The sequence below is a fragment of the Scomber japonicus genome, chromosome 23 (genome assembly GCF_027409825.1).
Source record: "Scomber japonicus isolate fScoJap1 chromosome 23, fScoJap1.pri, whole genome shotgun sequence".
In the NCBI taxonomy this organism is placed as follows: domain Eukaryota; kingdom Metazoa; phylum Chordata; class Actinopteri; order Scombriformes; family Scombridae; genus Scomber; species Scomber japonicus.
In genome coordinates, this window is record NC_070600.1 from 7,308,107 (window position 1) to 7,326,670 (window position 18,564).

The 18,564-nt window shown below is 39.9% G+C and overlaps 1 protein-coding gene across 1 annotated transcript; it reads right to left on the bottom strand.

Moving 5' to 3' along the window:
- Positions 1 to 826: 826 nt before the first annotated feature.
- On the bottom strand, positions 827 to 15,698 carry scaf11 (SR-related CTD-associated factor 11). Its single transcript, XM_053314000.1, has 15 exons — positions 15,551 to 15,698; positions 9,929 to 9,975; positions 9,676 to 9,821; positions 8,877 to 8,960; positions 8,017 to 8,096; positions 7,793 to 7,872; positions 7,674 to 7,711; positions 7,512 to 7,582; positions 6,884 to 7,009; positions 6,359 to 6,459; positions 3,156 to 5,369; positions 2,473 to 2,804; positions 2,195 to 2,368; positions 1,968 to 2,087; positions 827 to 1,692 (listed from the first exon to the last, which is right to left on the bottom strand). Exons 2-15 carry the CDS (start codon positions 9,945 to 9,947, stop codon positions 1,597 to 1,599), a joined length of 3,681 nt encoding a protein of 1,226 aa, XP_053169975.1. The 5' UTR covers positions 9,948 to 9,975; positions 15,551 to 15,698; the 3' UTR covers positions 827 to 1,596.
- Positions 15,699 to 18,564: the final 2,866 nt, after the last annotated feature.

Sequence of the window (18,564 nt, forward strand, 5' to 3'; positions counted from 1 at the left end):
GCTACAAGATACACTGATTATCTTTTTCATTGGTGGAAATTAACAAAATACTGTGAAGTTTGAGGCACATGTATTTTTACTTAACTGCACTACACATACCTGACAGCTATACTTTGATGATCAAGACTATAAAAACACGCCTGATAAACGTACAAAATACAATTCATTGTTAGAGACTTCAAAGCAAAGGTTCCCATCCTTTTTGGCTTGTGACTTCTCATGAAAAAGCAGCACAGTTGGGTCCTTGACAAATCTGAGATGTGTAGAGCTGCTAGCAGCTCCACCAAAGACACATTTTCCCCTTAAGCTTGACATGATTTCATTTAATTAACTGTACAAGGCCCAAAAGAGTTAAGAGTGTTTAACTTTTCTTTAGGAAGATTAGAGGGAAGCCCAAGAAAATGATACATATTTGTGTAGAACGTTTTTATCATTAACATTATACATGAAGTGGTCCAACCTACTGTACTTCCAGCAAATGGAAACTTTTCCATTTGGTTTATCTGGTAGTTATTTTGTTGGAAAAAGAAATGAGGAGCCATTGTGGTGTAAGTGTGTTGTGGGCAAAAACAAACCCCCAAGAGACACTTTAACTGCATCAGACAATTCAGCACAACCCCCTTCAGACAAACTGATTACAGTAGCACCCATTGTTTGAAAGGTGATGATAATGAAAGGCTTCAGGGAAGTGCAGAGCAGAAACATCATAACAACAGAGATGAAGACTAAACTAAAATTTAAGGAAGGAAACCCTACCATGTTTAAAATGTAAAACGCAGGCATTTCCTTCCTGTGTGAGAAACCTGTGACAAACACACAGAGCACGTCAGGAAGCAGCTAATTTATTTCACTACTCTCTGGATACTTTGCACAGTTCATGTTCACGCATTGACATTTATTAGACATTCAGGCAGGGCGTGGGGTTCAATTCACCTGATCTGTCCCCCTGGGACCTGCGCCTTACATAACACACTCACTGCTGATTGGCCATCCCACTTTGCATCTTCTCAACCAATCATGGCCCTGATTACAATCACAAGCATCATTGGGCCACTGAGATTAATAAAGGCAATGCACTGTTTTTTAAACTAGGCTTTCATCTGAAATATTATATAATATTTTTAAAAAAGAACATTGACAATATTGAATTAATAAGCAATGCAATCAGGGTGCCATATAGGAGAAATTCCTCATACCAGCCGGCAACCTGGGAGAGTCCCTCCACTACATGAGCAGACGCTGTTTATTTGAGCGTTACATTTTAATATCAACTGTCCCACCCCCCCACCCCCCCACGCTACCCTGCACTCCTTACAGTAGTTCCCCAAGTCACATGATCTATGCAAAATAAAGGGCTCTTGCATTACAATTTCTGATTGGGTCATTCTTTTTTTTTTCTAACAAAATATGAAATCTATAAAAAAAAAAAAAAAAAAAAATCTTCATCATTCAAGAAAAGAGAGATATCAAAAAAAAGAAAGTGTTGGCTCTCCGTTGTCTTTCAGTTTGGAGGCCGAATTCCAGCTAGAAGAAATTGCACTTGAGCAGCTGAATGGGTCTGTGAGGGCATCGCCACACCAGCAACAGAGCGGGATTTCATTTCTTGCGGGCATGTTTGTATTTGTCCACGTAGGCCTTCACCAGGTTGGCCACCTTACTGGAGTTCACCTCGCCACTCTTGCTATGACACACCTGACAAAAAAAATAAATCATTGTGAGCAAATATGAGCTGCCAGCTGGGGAAACTCCACAAGACTTCCTCCTGGTGGTTATAACAAGATATACATGGGATTTAAAAAAAAATTAAAAGCAATGAAAAACTGAGAAAATTTAGCACCCAAGAATTTCAAGAGGAAAATCTGACGCTCTATAATAAAACAAAAAGCTTCACAGGAAAGCACAGTAATTGGGTGGCAGAAGCGTACCATCAACTGGTGTCAGAAATGATACATGTCAGAACTGTGTACCTTCTCTACAGCTTTGCGGACAATCTCCTTGTACTCCTCCTTTGTGATTTCCTTCTTTTGGTAAAAGGGTTTGATGGCTGTCTTCACTTCGTTTATAGCTCTCTCTTGGATCTGTTGTTTCTAGAGCAAGAGGAGATCAGATTGTGTCAAAGAAACTGAAATAAACAAAACACTTCTCTTGAAAGATGAGAGAGATGGAGTGACAGGTAGAGTAGGCAGTAGGTTACCTTTTCTTTTTTGGAGCTGTCAGCTTGAGCCCTATTATGATGAGCGGGCTGAGTTGTAGAGGATGGTAGCACCTGGTTGGCTGCCTGCTGGCCTTGGGTTGCCATGGCAACCCCAGCTTTGGTTGGGGTGGGAAGCAGGGCAGGTTTTCCATAACCCATCATGGTGCTCGCCATCTGCGACACACCAAAGAATGGGAACGAGGATTGTTAGAAGGCTGAACGTCTTTATTCTAGTGGAAGCACAGAATGTAGCGTCATCACATCCTAATGCACCATACCTGTGTTGTGTGGCCGTCGGGCTGAGCTGCTGCTGTCTGGCTGCCTTGCTGCATGGGTGGAGGGGGTGGGGGAGGGGGAGGGAGGCCCTGAGCGCCGACGGCGGGCACCTGAAGCAGTGGCACGGCAGGGTGGAGGTGCACGGGGACCTGAGGAGGCATGGCGTACGGCGCTGCAGGCTGCAAGCTGACCGGCAGGGCTCCTCGAGGGCCCTGCATGGGGTAGTGATGATGAACAACATTCAGCTGAGGAGGATGAGGGGGCATCATGTTCATCACAGGCACCGGAGCGTTACCTGGGACGGCCTGTGGGGGAGGCTCGCTTTTAGGGGGATCTGGGGAATAAGGAAGATAGTACAACAGTAAAATCAAACATGTAGCCTTTTATTTAAAAAGTTGAAGCTGTGCAAGTAAAACACTTGTGAGGCTTTCAAAAGGAATTAATGAACATCAAAGAAAACGCTTTCCTCTAAAGTCTAATGAAGCACAGCTGCCTGGGGTACTACATACTTCTACCCTCAAAGAGAACAATAAATTGAAACAAGACTATTCTGTGTACCTTAGAGGGCTTTTTTAAACATATCTGTATTGTCAAGCACTAGCAGTGGTGTTCTTGTAGTGATGAGAAACTACTTAGAAAAGCCTCATTTTGACAGTTGTTGTGTGAGAGTTGGATGGATTTTGACCTGCTGCTGCTTGCTCCTCCTCTGATCGGTTCCAGCCTCCTTGTCCTCCTCTCTCCCTCTTGGAGTAATAATCCTGAACGTCTGCAGGTAGCGTCCTCCTGACGGCCCAGCTGGATGCTGAAGACCAGCCTGACCGGTCGAGCATAGAGTCGCCTGACTCCGACTCTTTCCTCCGGCCTCCACCACGGTTCTCATTGAAGCGGCTGTATGCATCGTTCCCTGAATTGTTGCCTGTACCTGAGAAGTTGTTTCTGGGCTGCCAGCGGTTGTCAGCCGAATCTTCCTGCTGGTTGTAGAAGCTACGGTTGCCGCCGCCCCGTCCTGCGCCTCGGCCACGGTCAAACCCTCCACGGCCCCCGCGGCCCCTTGACTCTCCCCTGTTCCCACGGTCTTCCCAGCGTGAGCCACCACTAAAATCACGGTTCCTGCTCTCACTTTCGCTACGAGTCTTTTCTGTAACCCAGTCGGGATTATCCGACCAGCCCTGGCGTTCTGGTGAAGTTTCAGCAGGGACGCCATTTTCAAAGCGGCCAGCGCCTCCATGATACCTCCGTCCCTCACCACCAGACCCACTGCCCTGCCCTGATTTCCACCCACCCCTACGCTCCTTCCTCTGAGGAGACTGCTCTCTTGAGGCCGACCGTTCGGGGCTGGGCCCCCGTCTGTAGGATCTTGTTCTGGAACGAGACCTAGATCGAGATCGGGACCGGGACTTGGACCTGGATCTGGAGCGACTCCTGGATCGCCTCCTCCTCCTCTCACGACTACGGTCTCTCCTAGAATGGTCTCTCTCACTGTCCCGGTCCCTGTCTCTTTCTCTGCTCCGAGCACGGGAAGAGCGGCTGGAAGGTGGGCTGCCATCACGCTCTCTAGACCGCGAGCGCGAGCGTCTTGATGAATCTCGTCTGGACTCCCTCTTAGGTGACCAGGTGGAGGTTGGAGAGTGGAAGCGAGAGCGCCGCTGTCGGCCGTTCTTCCTCTCTTGACTCCTTTCTCTTTCCCCTTGGTCCTTGGTGCTGTCGTCCTTGGCAACTTCGTTTGCAGAAGGAGGTTCTACAGAAGCTGGGGCAGTGCTCTCTTTCGATGGTTCCAAAAAGGGATTGCTGTCATTGTCACTCATGGGTGAACTGCAGTCCATAGGGACAACATTAGTGTCATCCTGGGATGGACCGTCATCCTTGGTGCCTTCCCCAGAGCTGTCCACTGCTGAAGGCTCTTCTGATCCAAACATTTTTGCATCGGGGTCCTCAGAAGTTTCTGCTTCTTCTTGTACAGCTGGGGGAGAACCAGGCTGTGAAGAGTTCTCACATGATTCTGTCTTCACATCCTTTGGAGATTCTTCATCGTTGCCTTCTTCTGACCCTGCGCAAATCTCCATTTCATCATCCTGCTCAGTCTGGTCATCACAGTGCGGTGACCCAAGGTTCTCCAACAGTGCGTTGTGAGAGTCAGAGGGCGATGGTGACCCCTTCTCTGACTGCTTATCCACAGAGGAAATGGGGCTACCTTGCTGCTCCTGATCCTGATCCTGCTCCCTTGTGCTCTGGTCGCCCTCAGATGAAGCAGGGCTGTTCGGGGCCGAGTCTGGGGAACAAGACAAGTAGTTATCTCCCTCGTGTGGTTTCTGTTCTTGTTCGTGATCATTAGATTGTTCCTCATCGCTGTCATGTCCCACGTCATTGCTTGAAGGTTCGCCACCTCTTTGCTCATCAGCTGAGTTGAAACCGTCCTGGTCTGCATTGAGGCTTCCTTCAGCGTCAGAATCCTGCTGCTCCAAATTATTTATCTCTTGCTCCACTTCAGTTTTGTCTTCTTCATCATCCTTCTCAGTATTGTCACCTCCGTCACCATCTTCCTCCTCACTTGCTGGGCTGCTGACAAATTCAGGAGAGCGCTTTTTTCTTGTTGTGGCTTTCCGTTTCCCACTGGCCTTGCGGTTTGTTACCTGTTTACCCTTCCTCTTGGCTGGCACCTGAGAAGCCCTGCCTGGCTTGCTGGGCTGGCTGGTGGATGAGTCAGAGTCTGACGAACCAGACTGTGGCGGTGATGGTGGGTCAGACACAGGAGGCTCTTCCTGGGGTTTACTGTTGCGTCCAGATCGTCTGGATGGTCTAGACTCGGCCTCTTTGGTGGGAGCTTTGGAGGTTGAGGCTCGGCCGCCTCTCTTTTCTCCTCCTTTTGGACAAGTGATGGCGCAGACTACACCCTGAAAGACTGTAGAAGACAAACTATATAAGATACAGGAGACCCTGGTTGTTTTTAAAGATGAACAATTTTATGAAATGCACACCTTGTGTTTGTTTTGACTAGCGTATTCAAGTCAAATTTAAGATTTCTTTATTTTTCTGACATAACAGTATTAGTACTAGTGACAGTGTTGGTACTGGTACTTGATTGGTGTAATATCTGTATGGAAGGGCGCAAAAAATGGTTTGCAGTATAACGTAAATTTTAACAGCCACACAGACATTTAAGCAGCTGGTGAGCTGAAGTTGTTGTTAGCTTTTTCTGTCATGTATGTGGGTTGAGCACTCCCTACAATATTCTGAGAGGTCTATGTAAGTCTGCGTCATGGTGTCTGTTGAATAATACATATAATACTGAAGTTACATAACCACTGGATGATTTTTGACTGGTTATTTGCAATCACTTCAACTAGACCCATGAAGGGGAGACACTGGCTAGACTCTCCTCCTTCAGATAATGGTGATAATCAAAGCAGTGTGTGGGAGCCGTGATGACTTAACAAGCTATTGAAATAACATGAATGAAAAGCAACTTCCAGTGGGAATTACCATCACTAGCAAGCTAAGCTAACTTGCTTTCACTTTCTAGGTAGAAAGCAAACCGCACAACGGGTCCAAATTTTGAGGGTAGGCTATACAGGGTTATGCTCGTTTCCAAAAATATGTCCAAAATTGTCTTTATCGCCTTTTGAAAAATGGAAGAATATGCACAATAGCGGCAGTAATATTAGAGTTTATATTCCCTTCAACGAAAAATGAGAAGAGTCAAATTTTAGTTTAAATTTAAAATCTTATTAAACATTTGCTCTTGAAGAGGCCTACTTCCATATTTTTGTAAATCATTTGCACATATTTGACCCATGTTTCGCTCACATAAATGTGTACACATATTTTTATCTGCCACTATCCTACTGACAAAATTAAAACAATTTAATTAACACAAAAACCATGACTCACCAAAATGACCAGGGCCAAACAGTGAAGTGGAGGTAAAGGGAGATGAGCAGAGTCCAAATGGATTCGGGCTGTGGTTCCAATTACTGGGATGGAAACTCTGCCTGTAATACCAGCAGAACGAGCGTTGTCAGATTTCAGCTCAGTGACTGAATTAGTAATATCTCTTAAATCATTCTTTTACAATTTCATTACAACCGTACACTGAGTTTTACTACTGTGACAATTCAACAAATCGGGTCATGTACAGTGTATAAAATGTCCAGTTTGGATGGATGGACATTCATAAGACTTAAATTGCAGGTGTCAAAAAACTGACATCACTTATAATCTCCTTTTCTAAATCTCTGACTTCAGCTCAGCAGGGACTGTAGAAAAGAGGACAGAGATGTAGAAAACGGCTTCCAACGTGTTTGATATGAACAATGTCCTTGGAAGGGTTATTCACAGTAAAAAAATAATCCCACATATTGCTGGAACGTCAGGAGCGAGCAAAGCTATATTATTGGTCAGTTGGTATTTCATTACCTTGAGGTGCCATTAGCAGTGATGGGAGCAGCAGGAGACAGCCACGGATTATCTTGCGCCTGGGGTTTGCACTGTTTGAACCCGGTGTCGTAGGGTATGTCCTCTGTCACCCACACAGGCTCTGCACTGCACAAGGATTAAAACAAGGTAAGAGTTACTTATGAAGGACTTACCGAGTATTAAAACATTCAAGCTGTAAACATATAATCCAGTTAGTCTGAATCATAAAATTTTAAAATCACTCCTAAACAAGATGCTGTAGGTTTACTTTGTTGCTTTACAATAAATTGTGTCAATCTTTTACACTGATTGGAAATAGGCATGCAGCTGGTAGAGGGCTGTGACAAAAAAATTAATATGCAACCTATTCAAATTCAATATTGCAAACAGACTATTTGAAGTAATGTGCCTTACTCTCCAGCAGGGGGCTTTCTTAAAACACACTACCCCCTGATTCTCTCTCTCTCTCTCTCTCTCTCTCTCTCTCTCTCTCTCATTTTCTTTGAAAGGTAAAAGAGCGGGAAACTAGCAAGTCTGGCAACTAGTGCTCAATAATCATCATCATCATACCAAACTATCTTATTTCCATGTATTACTGTGAAAATGAATCAAAGGCAGCCTAACTTACATGTCCTGTGTGGATGTAGTTGTTGAGACACAGGGAGACGGTGACCAAGCACAGCACTCTGTTCCTCTCACCTGGATCAAACACATCAAACAGTGATGAGATTCAACACCGAAACCAAAGCATGTGGCATTAAAACTAATGTGTAAAAAATCAAAAACACACCTTTTTTCTGCTCAGTGATGAGGGGTCGTCATTGTTACCTGGAGGGACATTTAAAGACTATTAGACATTGCTGAAAACATGCTTGTTGGTCACACGTACTTAAAAGGGTTCTAACTTACATTTTCTCACAAGTCCTTTCGTTTTGGAATCAGCTGCCGTCTCCACCTTTTGCCGCCTCAGTCTTCTACCTGGCTTTCTTCTGGAGAGCAAAAAAACATTGAAATTGTTCTCAAATTGGTTTCCAAAGAAGTTGATTTTATATTCTAACCAACAGTTTATTATGTTATCTTCTGCTTCTGTGAAGTCTTTTTAAAATAGCTTCAATGGAAAAAGTGATACTCACTTGAGACAGACTTTCTGCTCAGGGTTTCTACAGCAGCAACTCTCAGCGTCAGGTTCAGTTGGCAGCTTCCTGAACGGCACCTTAAAACAACACAAATTAAAAGACACATTTAGTTTGGGTGTTTTTAATTCTACATTAAGCTGAAGTGATTGCATAGAGTGATGAAACCCCCAAGATACTTCCTCACACTGCTTCTCAGATGCTTATCCAATCATCACGGCTTTGCTCATTTGTTGCATTTGATAGGTCAATCTCATAGTACATTTTAAGGACAACCTCAGCTGGATCACAAGACAAACTATTTGTTCTAACTGTTGCATTTATAGACTGTATATTTTGACTTCAAACAGGATATTACATTTTGAATATTTATTCCCATGTTCAAGCAAGAGTTTAATAAAAAGTGATGGCCTGATTAAATACAGCCTGTCAATTGTGAGGATATGAAGCTATTCTTCTTCTCTTTGTTTAAAGATGAAATGCAAAACAGTAGAGAAACAGATGACAAACCGCATGCTGATTGGTTCATGAACACAGGGAAGCATCTTGAAAAGATTTTTCATTTTGCCTTTATTAGATAGGGACAGTTAAGATGACCAGAAACATGGGAGGAGAGAGAGGGGCACGACACACAACAAAGGTCCCTAGTCAAGGGAAGGCCACCAGGACGTCCCAGAGATAACAACTTTTTCATTAACAGAAGAGGACATCATTTACACCCCACTTAAAATGAAGCTTTTGATTTACTATGATTTACTACGTGAATGAACAGCAGCGATGGCAAATGAGTTATTCAGAAGGAGGAAAAAGGAGCCTGATGTCTTCAACTCAGAAGGAACATGAATAGAAAGCAGACTGACCTGCACACAGCTGAGATGTCCGTCCCATCTGTAAACACTACTGAAAGGTCTCCTGTCCACCGGGCACGAAGGAGCCACCTGCAACTTTTAAGCAAACAAGCAAAACATCATTAACATGTCATAGTAACAGCACACATCAATTAATACTAGTCTAGCTGCCTTCATTCTTCCACACCAACATTTTTCACATTCTGGGTGAGATACTAAATACTATTTTTTGCATGCAAACGATCAAATTTAATTTAGTTAAGTTTAATGGCACAAGGCTTTAACTACTTTGGACTCAAATATTAAAACAAATTATACATAATTGAGGGCACAGCAATACATCAATATTGTATCAATATTGTGATATGAGACTAGACATCGTCATTATTTAGATAACGCACATTTTTATTGTTTTAAAGGCTGCATTACGGAAGAGTGGTGTAATTGACCTTTACCCATTTAGTCATTATATCCACATTACTGATGATTATTTATCAGAAATCTCACGGTGTAAATATTTTGTGAAAGCACCAATAGTCATCCCTGTAATATTATCGCAATATCGATATCCAAGTATTTGGTCAAAAATGTAGACAAGTGTAGAAATTAATATGTTTTAGCAATTTTTATAAGCTTCTAACACACAATAGAGTTCTATTAAACTGCTGTAAATACAGTTAGACCCTGGGATAATGCTCTTAAATGTATATTGGCTACAAACCAGCTCACTACGTCTGTGTCTCTACCTCCTAACTACTTTATCACAACTTTCATGGAATTCTAAATTGAACGTAATAGCGTTGACTGTCACCTCTGCCCATGTGAGGAGACATCTTAGGCAGAAGACATGGCAGCAGCTGTCGGGCATGGCAAGCTCGCCACCAGCCAGGACACCCAGGCAGATAGGACACTTCTCCGCCTCCTCAGCATCTGTCCCATCAGGAGGGCCCTGGCCACCTAAAGACAAGGTTTTTTTTATTTAGGGCTTAGATCTGGTAAGTAAGAAGTGTATACTGATGGAGCACGCTGTTCATGTAATATGACTGTAATGAGTCAAGTCTTACCACTTCCAGCTCCAGTCATGTCCAGGCCCGGGCTGTCCTGATCACCACTACAACACAGAAGAGACGGAGAGAAACATTAGATGTTGTGGACACAAAAGAAACGATGTCAGCTTATCGGATCAAATATGTCAAGTACTTCACTCTAAAGATGAATGATTAGCATGAAAAAGAGTATAATAAAAGACCAGTTTTTGCTTGTTTGCTGAGATACAAACAAGCATTAAGAGCAGACGCAACTACAGTCAGCAAAGAGAGCTCCGAGGTAGCAATTAAATACAATTATATGACGACATAAATTCAAAACAAGCTTAGAGGTTAAAGTGCAGGAATTGTCAATAAACAAATTGACAATTAAATCAATAAAATAAGAACAATTAAAATATTAAAAGCAATAACAATTACAATCAATAAAATCGGCGATAGAACCTTGGAATTGACTCAGTGGTATTAAATATTCAAAGTATGTGGGCCAGAGTAACAGAAATCAGACCTGAGCCATTAACATACAGAGGAAGAGTGCTAGAGCTGAGAGGAAGGAGTGCAGATAATAGTCAGTTTGAGGCTTTTCTGACAGCAGCACTGCACTTATTCCTTGACCGTCTGAAGCCAGGCCAATGACGAAGGTGTGTCTAGTCAGTTTGTTTCTGGAATAAAAGATGCATGCTTATCTAAAACATTGGAACAATTACTTAAAGCTAATTCAGGAGTAGGGATTTTCAGAGTGTCAGAGATTGGACTAGCGTCACATAGAAAGGCCTGCTTATCAAAAAGTTCGGAGTTTCTTCTGTTCTGTTTAATAATAGTAAGTTGATAAAGCTGGATTTAGAGGAATCCTTCAGGTTGGGCCGAGTGGGATGTGAAATAAACTGTAAAATTAAGATGGTAAAAAACTTCTTACCGAGGTAAGGCAGCCGAAATTGAAATGACCATGAATAATCAGCTCATGATCAATCCATTAATCTAAAAAATTCTAAATATTTAGAAATTGAGAGATGATTTTATATGTCACACCACTTCCTCTAGCAGCTTTATCTGCTCTTAAAACATTAAAACAACTTAAACAAATAGTTTGATTATCAAGCTCTTTTTACAGCCAAGTGAAAGTCATAAAATCCAGATAAGTTTGAGATAAGAAGATAGTCAAGATCATATTTGTTATGACTAAGCAAACTACGCGTTTAGAAGAAAGAAAGCAAAACCCACTTCTAATCTTTAAAACCTGTGGATGGTTTAGTCTCTGAAGTGATGAGTGCTACAGAGGACCCAGAGGAAGGCCATGTTAGAGCTCAAAGAACTGGCTTCAGGCAGTTTTCAGGCTGAACATCAACGGTGATGAAGTTCCCGGGACACACAGCAGATTATTTGACTGCAAATCTCATAAGTGATTATCACAGGGATGTTGAAAATGTCTGTCTGGTCTGATCCGGATAGAGACGTTGCCGATGTTAGATGTGGAACCAAAAAAAAAAAGAATAAAGGACACCACATAGCAGAATATACTTTGCAAGATTTGCAAATGATTCATAACTGGCCTTTGCCACAAACAGCCTATTTGCACACCTGAAAACTGGCCATGCGAGTCGGCGTCAACTGCATGGAAATGTGGCTTTCTGCAACTTACCATAATCTACATACACTCAGTACTGTTATATACTGTTCCTGTGCCCTAAGGTACAACTCATTTAAAGGTTTATACTACAAGTTATTTATATGTTTACAAATCTAAAATGTGCCACAGTTTGCACTTGGTTTTCGTTTATAAGAGATGATGTGAAATGGTTTATTTATTATATCTTGTATGGTAAGCTTTAGTGTCTATATTTTCTACAATAAGTCATGTTTTAATCTTAATGTGTGTCATGGTTCAGTCTTCATGTTCCTGATATAAAAAAGAAATTCAATACAGCATCTTTGATTAATCCTTACTTTTTTTCAGTGTAGTTTAGTTGTATTTATTTAAGCATTTATGGCTAGTTAACAAGTGAATGGAAACTGTAGCCATATAACATATACTGTCAACATCATCTTAACATTAATAATGGGGAAAATATTGTGAGATAATATTTTTGCCATATGGTCCCAGCTCTACCAACAGGGCAAATATCTGGCAATGTGCAGCATCTCCACAACTTACTGTAACACATCAGAGCAGAAATTATGTTGTGACATTTATTTTTGTTAAGGTGGACCTGTTTGTCTGGTTTAGTTAGTTCACGTTGCACATATGATCATTTATTATTTATTTTTTTTTAAAGCGGCGTCGGAAATTCAAAACTCTTTGACAATGAGACATCTGTCCTCTCTCCTGCTCTCTGCTGTAAACACACATAGCTGTAAGTGAGCAGCTGCTTTCATGTCTCCCCGGGTCTTGGTATTTGTTTTTGGAAGGAAAATCTCCCGCTCTCTGCCTGCTGCCTGTGTCTCTCGTTCCTGCTTGGGTTTACGTCCATAAGCATCGCCCCATGTGTCAACAATATAAAAGTATAAGTAGGTGACAATATGACTGTTGGATTATCTGTACAAAGACAATTCTTTGTTGTGTAGATATTACAGACGTTTCTAATGACTCATTTCCATGACATTTAAACATGTTTAAACTACTGTAGTCTAAAATTGAGAAAACACTCAATTTAATTTATACAGTTAAAAATCGTCCAAAAAGTATTGTGTATATTTTAAGAGCCATTTAAAACCATTATTCACAATCTTCAATAAACTAATTGTATTTTAAATGCTGCTGAAATGTGTGGGAATTTGCAGCGTGCATTATGTAGACATGAGAACTCACTATAGAAAAATTAACAAATAGCATTTATTGAAACAACTAAATAGACTCAAATTCAGAAATGTATCTCACTTAAACAGAAGAAGTGGAAAACAACAAATGAGCTACATCACAACACTGATAACCAATATGTCAGATGATCTAGTCTTATGTCACATTATTGACATTTCTGCCCAGCCGTAGTGCGCACAGTCTGGTTTTATTTTAGACTATGTGCTGTGTACACAGGTGGTATATCTTTTACATACTGCAGTCAAGTCAATTTGCACAATGAGAATTGTATTATTTATTACATATATACACTTATATTTGTACTTTTGGGTATTTTTAGTAATACGTTTTCTCCATTGGATTGTCAGAGATGTGAATGATCCATAACTTATATCTATCTATCTGTCTATCTGTCTATCTATCTATCTATCTATCTATCTATCTATCTATAAAAAACAGCTTGATGCCACATTACCATCAAAAAATATCTTCTTATTCAATCACAAAAGCCAACTGAAATATTACAAGCTCAGTTTTCAAGAATCAATAGAGTAGCTGGAAGGAGCAGTAATCACAGAAAAGAGAGAGACATTTATTCACATTATAAAACTAAACCATATTTATAGTCTGTTGCTGCCAACGGACATTATTTCACTCATTTTCTGTAAGTGTACTTCAGCGTTTCTGCTAGGATTGTATTTTTGTCTGGGCAGATAATCTTATGAAACAATCATTACCCAGTCATGGAGCATGAGACACTGCTCTGTTGAGGTTCACACAACTCCATATATAAGCTTACGTCCACTTTTTACTGGAAGACCTACATCAGCCTGTAGCTGACTCATGACAATCCCACTCTCATTCTCTCTCTCTCAATTAATACTGTCTGCAGTTTACAGACATACGTAAATCCTTGCACACTTACTAAACAATAAACTGATAAACGAGGACAACATTTTTTTGTGGTGACACTACCGGTTGATTAATCAAGTGGTCAAAAGAAAATCAACCAACAAGAATACTGATAACTGATCAATCCTTTCAGCCGTATATCAAAGACACATGGCAAACATTCACTGGTTCCACCTTCTTAACTGAGCGGATGTGTTGCTTCTCTTCTTAATGTAAACTAGAACTCAACTGATACTAGATTTTAGGGGCCAATATTAAGGATTTAAAAAATTCTGATATTGGTATATAGTAAATAATCATATATATACAGAACATATACATAAACGCACATTTGTGCAATGATCCCTCGAATGTGGTTCAAGCACTTGTGTCTAAATGTAATGGAGGCATGATATTTTACAGTTTAAACTTAATAGTGTAAAAAGTGCACTAAAACAGTCAACTTCACTGGAAATGTAATAATTATAAATTACTGAAAATTAAATATATGTACAGTACCAGTCAAATGTTTGGACACATTTTCTCATTGATGTGAATGGGAAAGTGTGTCCAAACGTTTTACTGGTACTGTATATTAAATTATATTATGTAACGTATGTATGAAACGTGGATTGAGAATAGGGATCAAATATGGCCCTAAATATATACAGCCTATATGTCTTTTAAAGTAACAAAAAACATATTAAATGATATGTGCCAATACCAATACATCATCAGCTGACTGATATATCGGTCGGGCCCTACTGTAAACACTGCAAATGAAATCTCACTGGATATTACACAAAGCAAACAGTGTGAAATGCTGATCATGGTTAAGTTTTGCAACCACAATCACTATCAATATTTTAAGTCAATAGTTGACTTTAAAAATCTCATTAAAAAAAGTCAATATTAATATTTCTAAATCACCTAAAATTTAATTTTGGTGTTTCTCTACTGCATTATTATGTAATTTATCAGCTGCCATATCTGCTGATATATGTCTAAACCTCATGGGAATATACTTACCTCAGGAAATGAAAGTGTATTTCTATACAAGTGAAACTTTGAATCACTTCATTGGTGAAAGTGACAAACAACGGTGCGGAACAATTCTATCTCTTGTTTTTCGGGCTGTATAATCCCCTCTTCTTCCCTGTTGTTTATCTCTACGGTCATGGTGAACCAACCTCACCACAGCATACCATCAACACTTGTCTGACAGTGAGCAGGAAACCACCTGAGCCAGAGATTTAAATCCTCTGATAGCCGATCCCAAACCAGCTTTAATCGCTTTAATTATGACATGTATTCAAAGTTAAACTCTGGCCCACAGCTTTAGTGTCTGGGAGCGAAAGTGCAAGCTCTGTAAACACTTAAAATAAACCAAGTCAACACATGCAATCAATCTCAATCCTTGTGCTCCAACTGTCACGTCAACTGTGTTTTCCGTTTAGTCAGACACCCATTTAACCAACACTACCGGCTAACTTATAGGCACACAACCCTCAAGAGAGATAAGAACACCGCGTTACATTAAATGGGGTGATTGTATGGTTAACTAAATCGTACTTGCGTTGGAAGATAGATAAACGCTACTTGTGAAAGCACGGCCTGGCTCCTGAAGACAGAAACTAGCACCAACTTGATCAAGCAGTGCCAACACGACGGTGACAACACGGTTGTTGTTAGTTAGCCGAGCAGCTACAGCGAGCTAAAAACACAGCTACATACGAGCTAGCTGGCTGTTGTTAGCACAGCAGCAAACATGGCTAAATAGTGTCTAATATTAGCCTCGAAGATTGCATTGAAGGTCATAAGTTAGCCAGCTAGCTAGCTCGAGTTTAGCTCGAAGCTAACTAGCCGCTTTGAACAACAGCACCTGCTTACGTCGCTTTAGCCAGCTAGTAGTTAGCTCTTACGTTAGTTAGCTAGCGGCGATTGTGGTTACTCACCTTTTAAAGTGCTGCCTGCGGCCGGTCTGCGCCTGCTAAATTGTTATTAGTGTCCCAACTCTTGCTGTGAAATGCTGACGAATCGCACTCTCCGGTACTTGTTTATGGCTAAGAGCGAAGCGGAGCTTTCAGAAAGTCCCAGCCACATGTCTCGCGGTCTGGCTGAGAGTTGGTGCAACTGGCGCCCCCTGCCGGAGCCGCCGAGCATTACAGAGAGGACTACAACCATTTACATTAAGACATAACAGCCTGATGTGATAGAGTAGTCAAAATAAATACTTAAATACATGTACTTAATTACAAGCATGGTTATTATAGTTTTGAAATTGTCATTAGTTTTTATTTTTATTTAGTTGTAGTTGTTATTTTTTGTATTTCAGTTTAGTTTTAGTTTGTTAAACAAGTGATTAAATAGTTTTATTTTTATTTTGAGGAATTGACTAGTTTTACTTTTTAGTTTCAGTCTTAGTGGTTTACCAAGTCATTGCTTATTAAAAGCACCAATTGTGCAAAGCCATTTTATCTGCAATTCTGTTTTGTTTTAGTTTGTTTTGTATTGTTCATTGTAGTTTTTATTTAGTTTTTTTTAACTATTGTTTTTATTTCTATTTCAGTTAACATATTTTTTTCACTGCTAGTTTTAGTCTTAGTTTTTGTTAACTATAATAACCCTGAAACGTATAAAAGTGTTAAGGAAAACTTTAAGTAGTCAAGAAATGAAGAGATTTATATTTGTCACATATAAGTACATATAGTGAAATGTTGTGTCAAACTCACAGGCAGTGCACAATACAAGGAATTACAGTATAAAAGCTGAGCACATTTTTACAAAACATATATCCATATCTAGGAAAGGAAGAGCCAATAATAAAATAATGTAAAACTATTGATGAAAAGCAAAAGTGTAAATATGGTTGTAAAGTGAACAATAGATAAGCTGACAACAGTATTTAAATAGCAGTTGTGAATAATATGACAATTATAGAACTACTGATAAGAGCAAAATGGTAGAGGAGCAAACATGGTTATACAGTGAACAGTGCAGATAAGGTGGCAAATGAATGAGCAAGTCAAATATGCAAGGACACTGTATCTATTATGTAAAAAGAAAAAAGGTTAATATAAATATTATCAGCATGTTACTATGTCCTTATGCTTTGAAATGAATTCCAGCAACAAGTTAGCACAATGACAAATGAAGTCTTAAATATTTAATATCTATGAGCTTACTGAACATTACTTGGTGTAATGAAATGATACCAAGTCTCCATTAGAGAAAATCTTGGTTCAGGGTCAAGAGCAGCATATCCAGTAGCATCTGTCTATGTGCACACAGATTATGCATGTGCAGAGTTTGACACTAGAAGGCCGTTTTCACATTCATCTGCTGAAAGTTGTAAGTTTCTCTGAGCTCACTGAAAATCCAATTTTAAGGGGCACAGCTACATGCATGAAGCCAATCCCAGGCCAATATTCATCTTACACAAATGTGATATGGAGACATGAAGCGTCTAGTGCAAACACTGAGAATGGACTTTACAGTGGAGTAGGAGACATCTTCTTGTGTCCAGCAGTTAAACTTTTGAAATGAAAAGTATTTGCATATTTATAGATTCTTGACTTTTTAATGAGGGAGAAGGAGATGTCATTTTAAGGATATTAACAAGATAATATAACGTTTTTTGTAATATATCAGATACAAATTATTATTCAAACTTTTTTATATACATCCTAAAATGTGTCAGGAGAGGAATTTTAAATGTTTAATATCTGAGTTAAAAGGAAACTGAACATTATTGGGTGTAATAGAAATGTCCCCATCAAAGACACCCTTGGTTCAGGGTCGACAGCACCACATCCAGGCCCATCTGCCTGTCAGACCAACATTTGAATAACCAAATAATAAAGACAGTCACATAGATTCAGGGGTACGTCACATGACTTATATAGGCCAATTAGGTAATGATGTGGTGTTTCATGACAATCAAATATAGATAAATTCACTTCCTTGCTTTTACTGAAGGAAGACCATCTTCGGACGAAATGTTGTCAGTTGTGTCCTCAAAAATGTACCCAAGGCAGCTACTAATATCAGCATGATGCTGCCAGACAAACAAACATTAAATAAAACCAGGAAGTTTTAAATCATATAAACATGAATGTGCACTGCCCTCCACTGGCCACAGCGAAGAACTGCAAAACTAATTTGACATAAATGCGTAGCTAACATATAATAGTAAGTACAATATATGGATAAAAATATGTACATGTAATTATTTGTGTGATTATGAAAAATACTAAGCATAACATCAATATTTACACAAAAATATTACCTAGAAGTTGCTATAACAATAATAATAATAACTGCCCTCTAGTGGGCACACTTAGGAACTACAAGGCAGGGTGTGATAAAACAGTAACACTGCTGGTTAGTTCTTTCAAAATATCTAAGTGAGACTGAAATATAGACTGGGAGACAAATGTAGTTACTGTTATTGTTTCCTTTATTGTATCACTTACCTTAAAAACAAGATGGTCACACTGCAATGTTCATGTTACCCATTAAAATGTTTTCTAGCTCCCCACATCACAATGCAAACCAGATAGTAAATATTAAAAAGGTGCTTTCTTACCTTTTTGTTACAATGTAAACAAACCAATAGGAAAGGGATTGAAAAAAATATTCAGTGTTACAGTCATTTTAGTGTCAAAGTCCCTCTTTTGTGCCTACTTTCACCACAGCTCAACAGGGAAACACTGCCCAAGGAAACACAGAGGGAATTTGATGCTAAAAAGACTGTAAATGTGTCAGATAACCACTTGATATGAATATCTCAGAATGCTAAAGCCTCATATAAGCTTCACGTCAACCATTAAATGCATTTATGCACTAAATGAGGATGTGGATTGAGATGTGATGTTATTGACATTGAAAGCACATTTGACGGGGATCTTTTAACAGCCCGTATGAACAGGAGGAATGATTACAGCGAGGAAAACTTCTTTCACTGTTC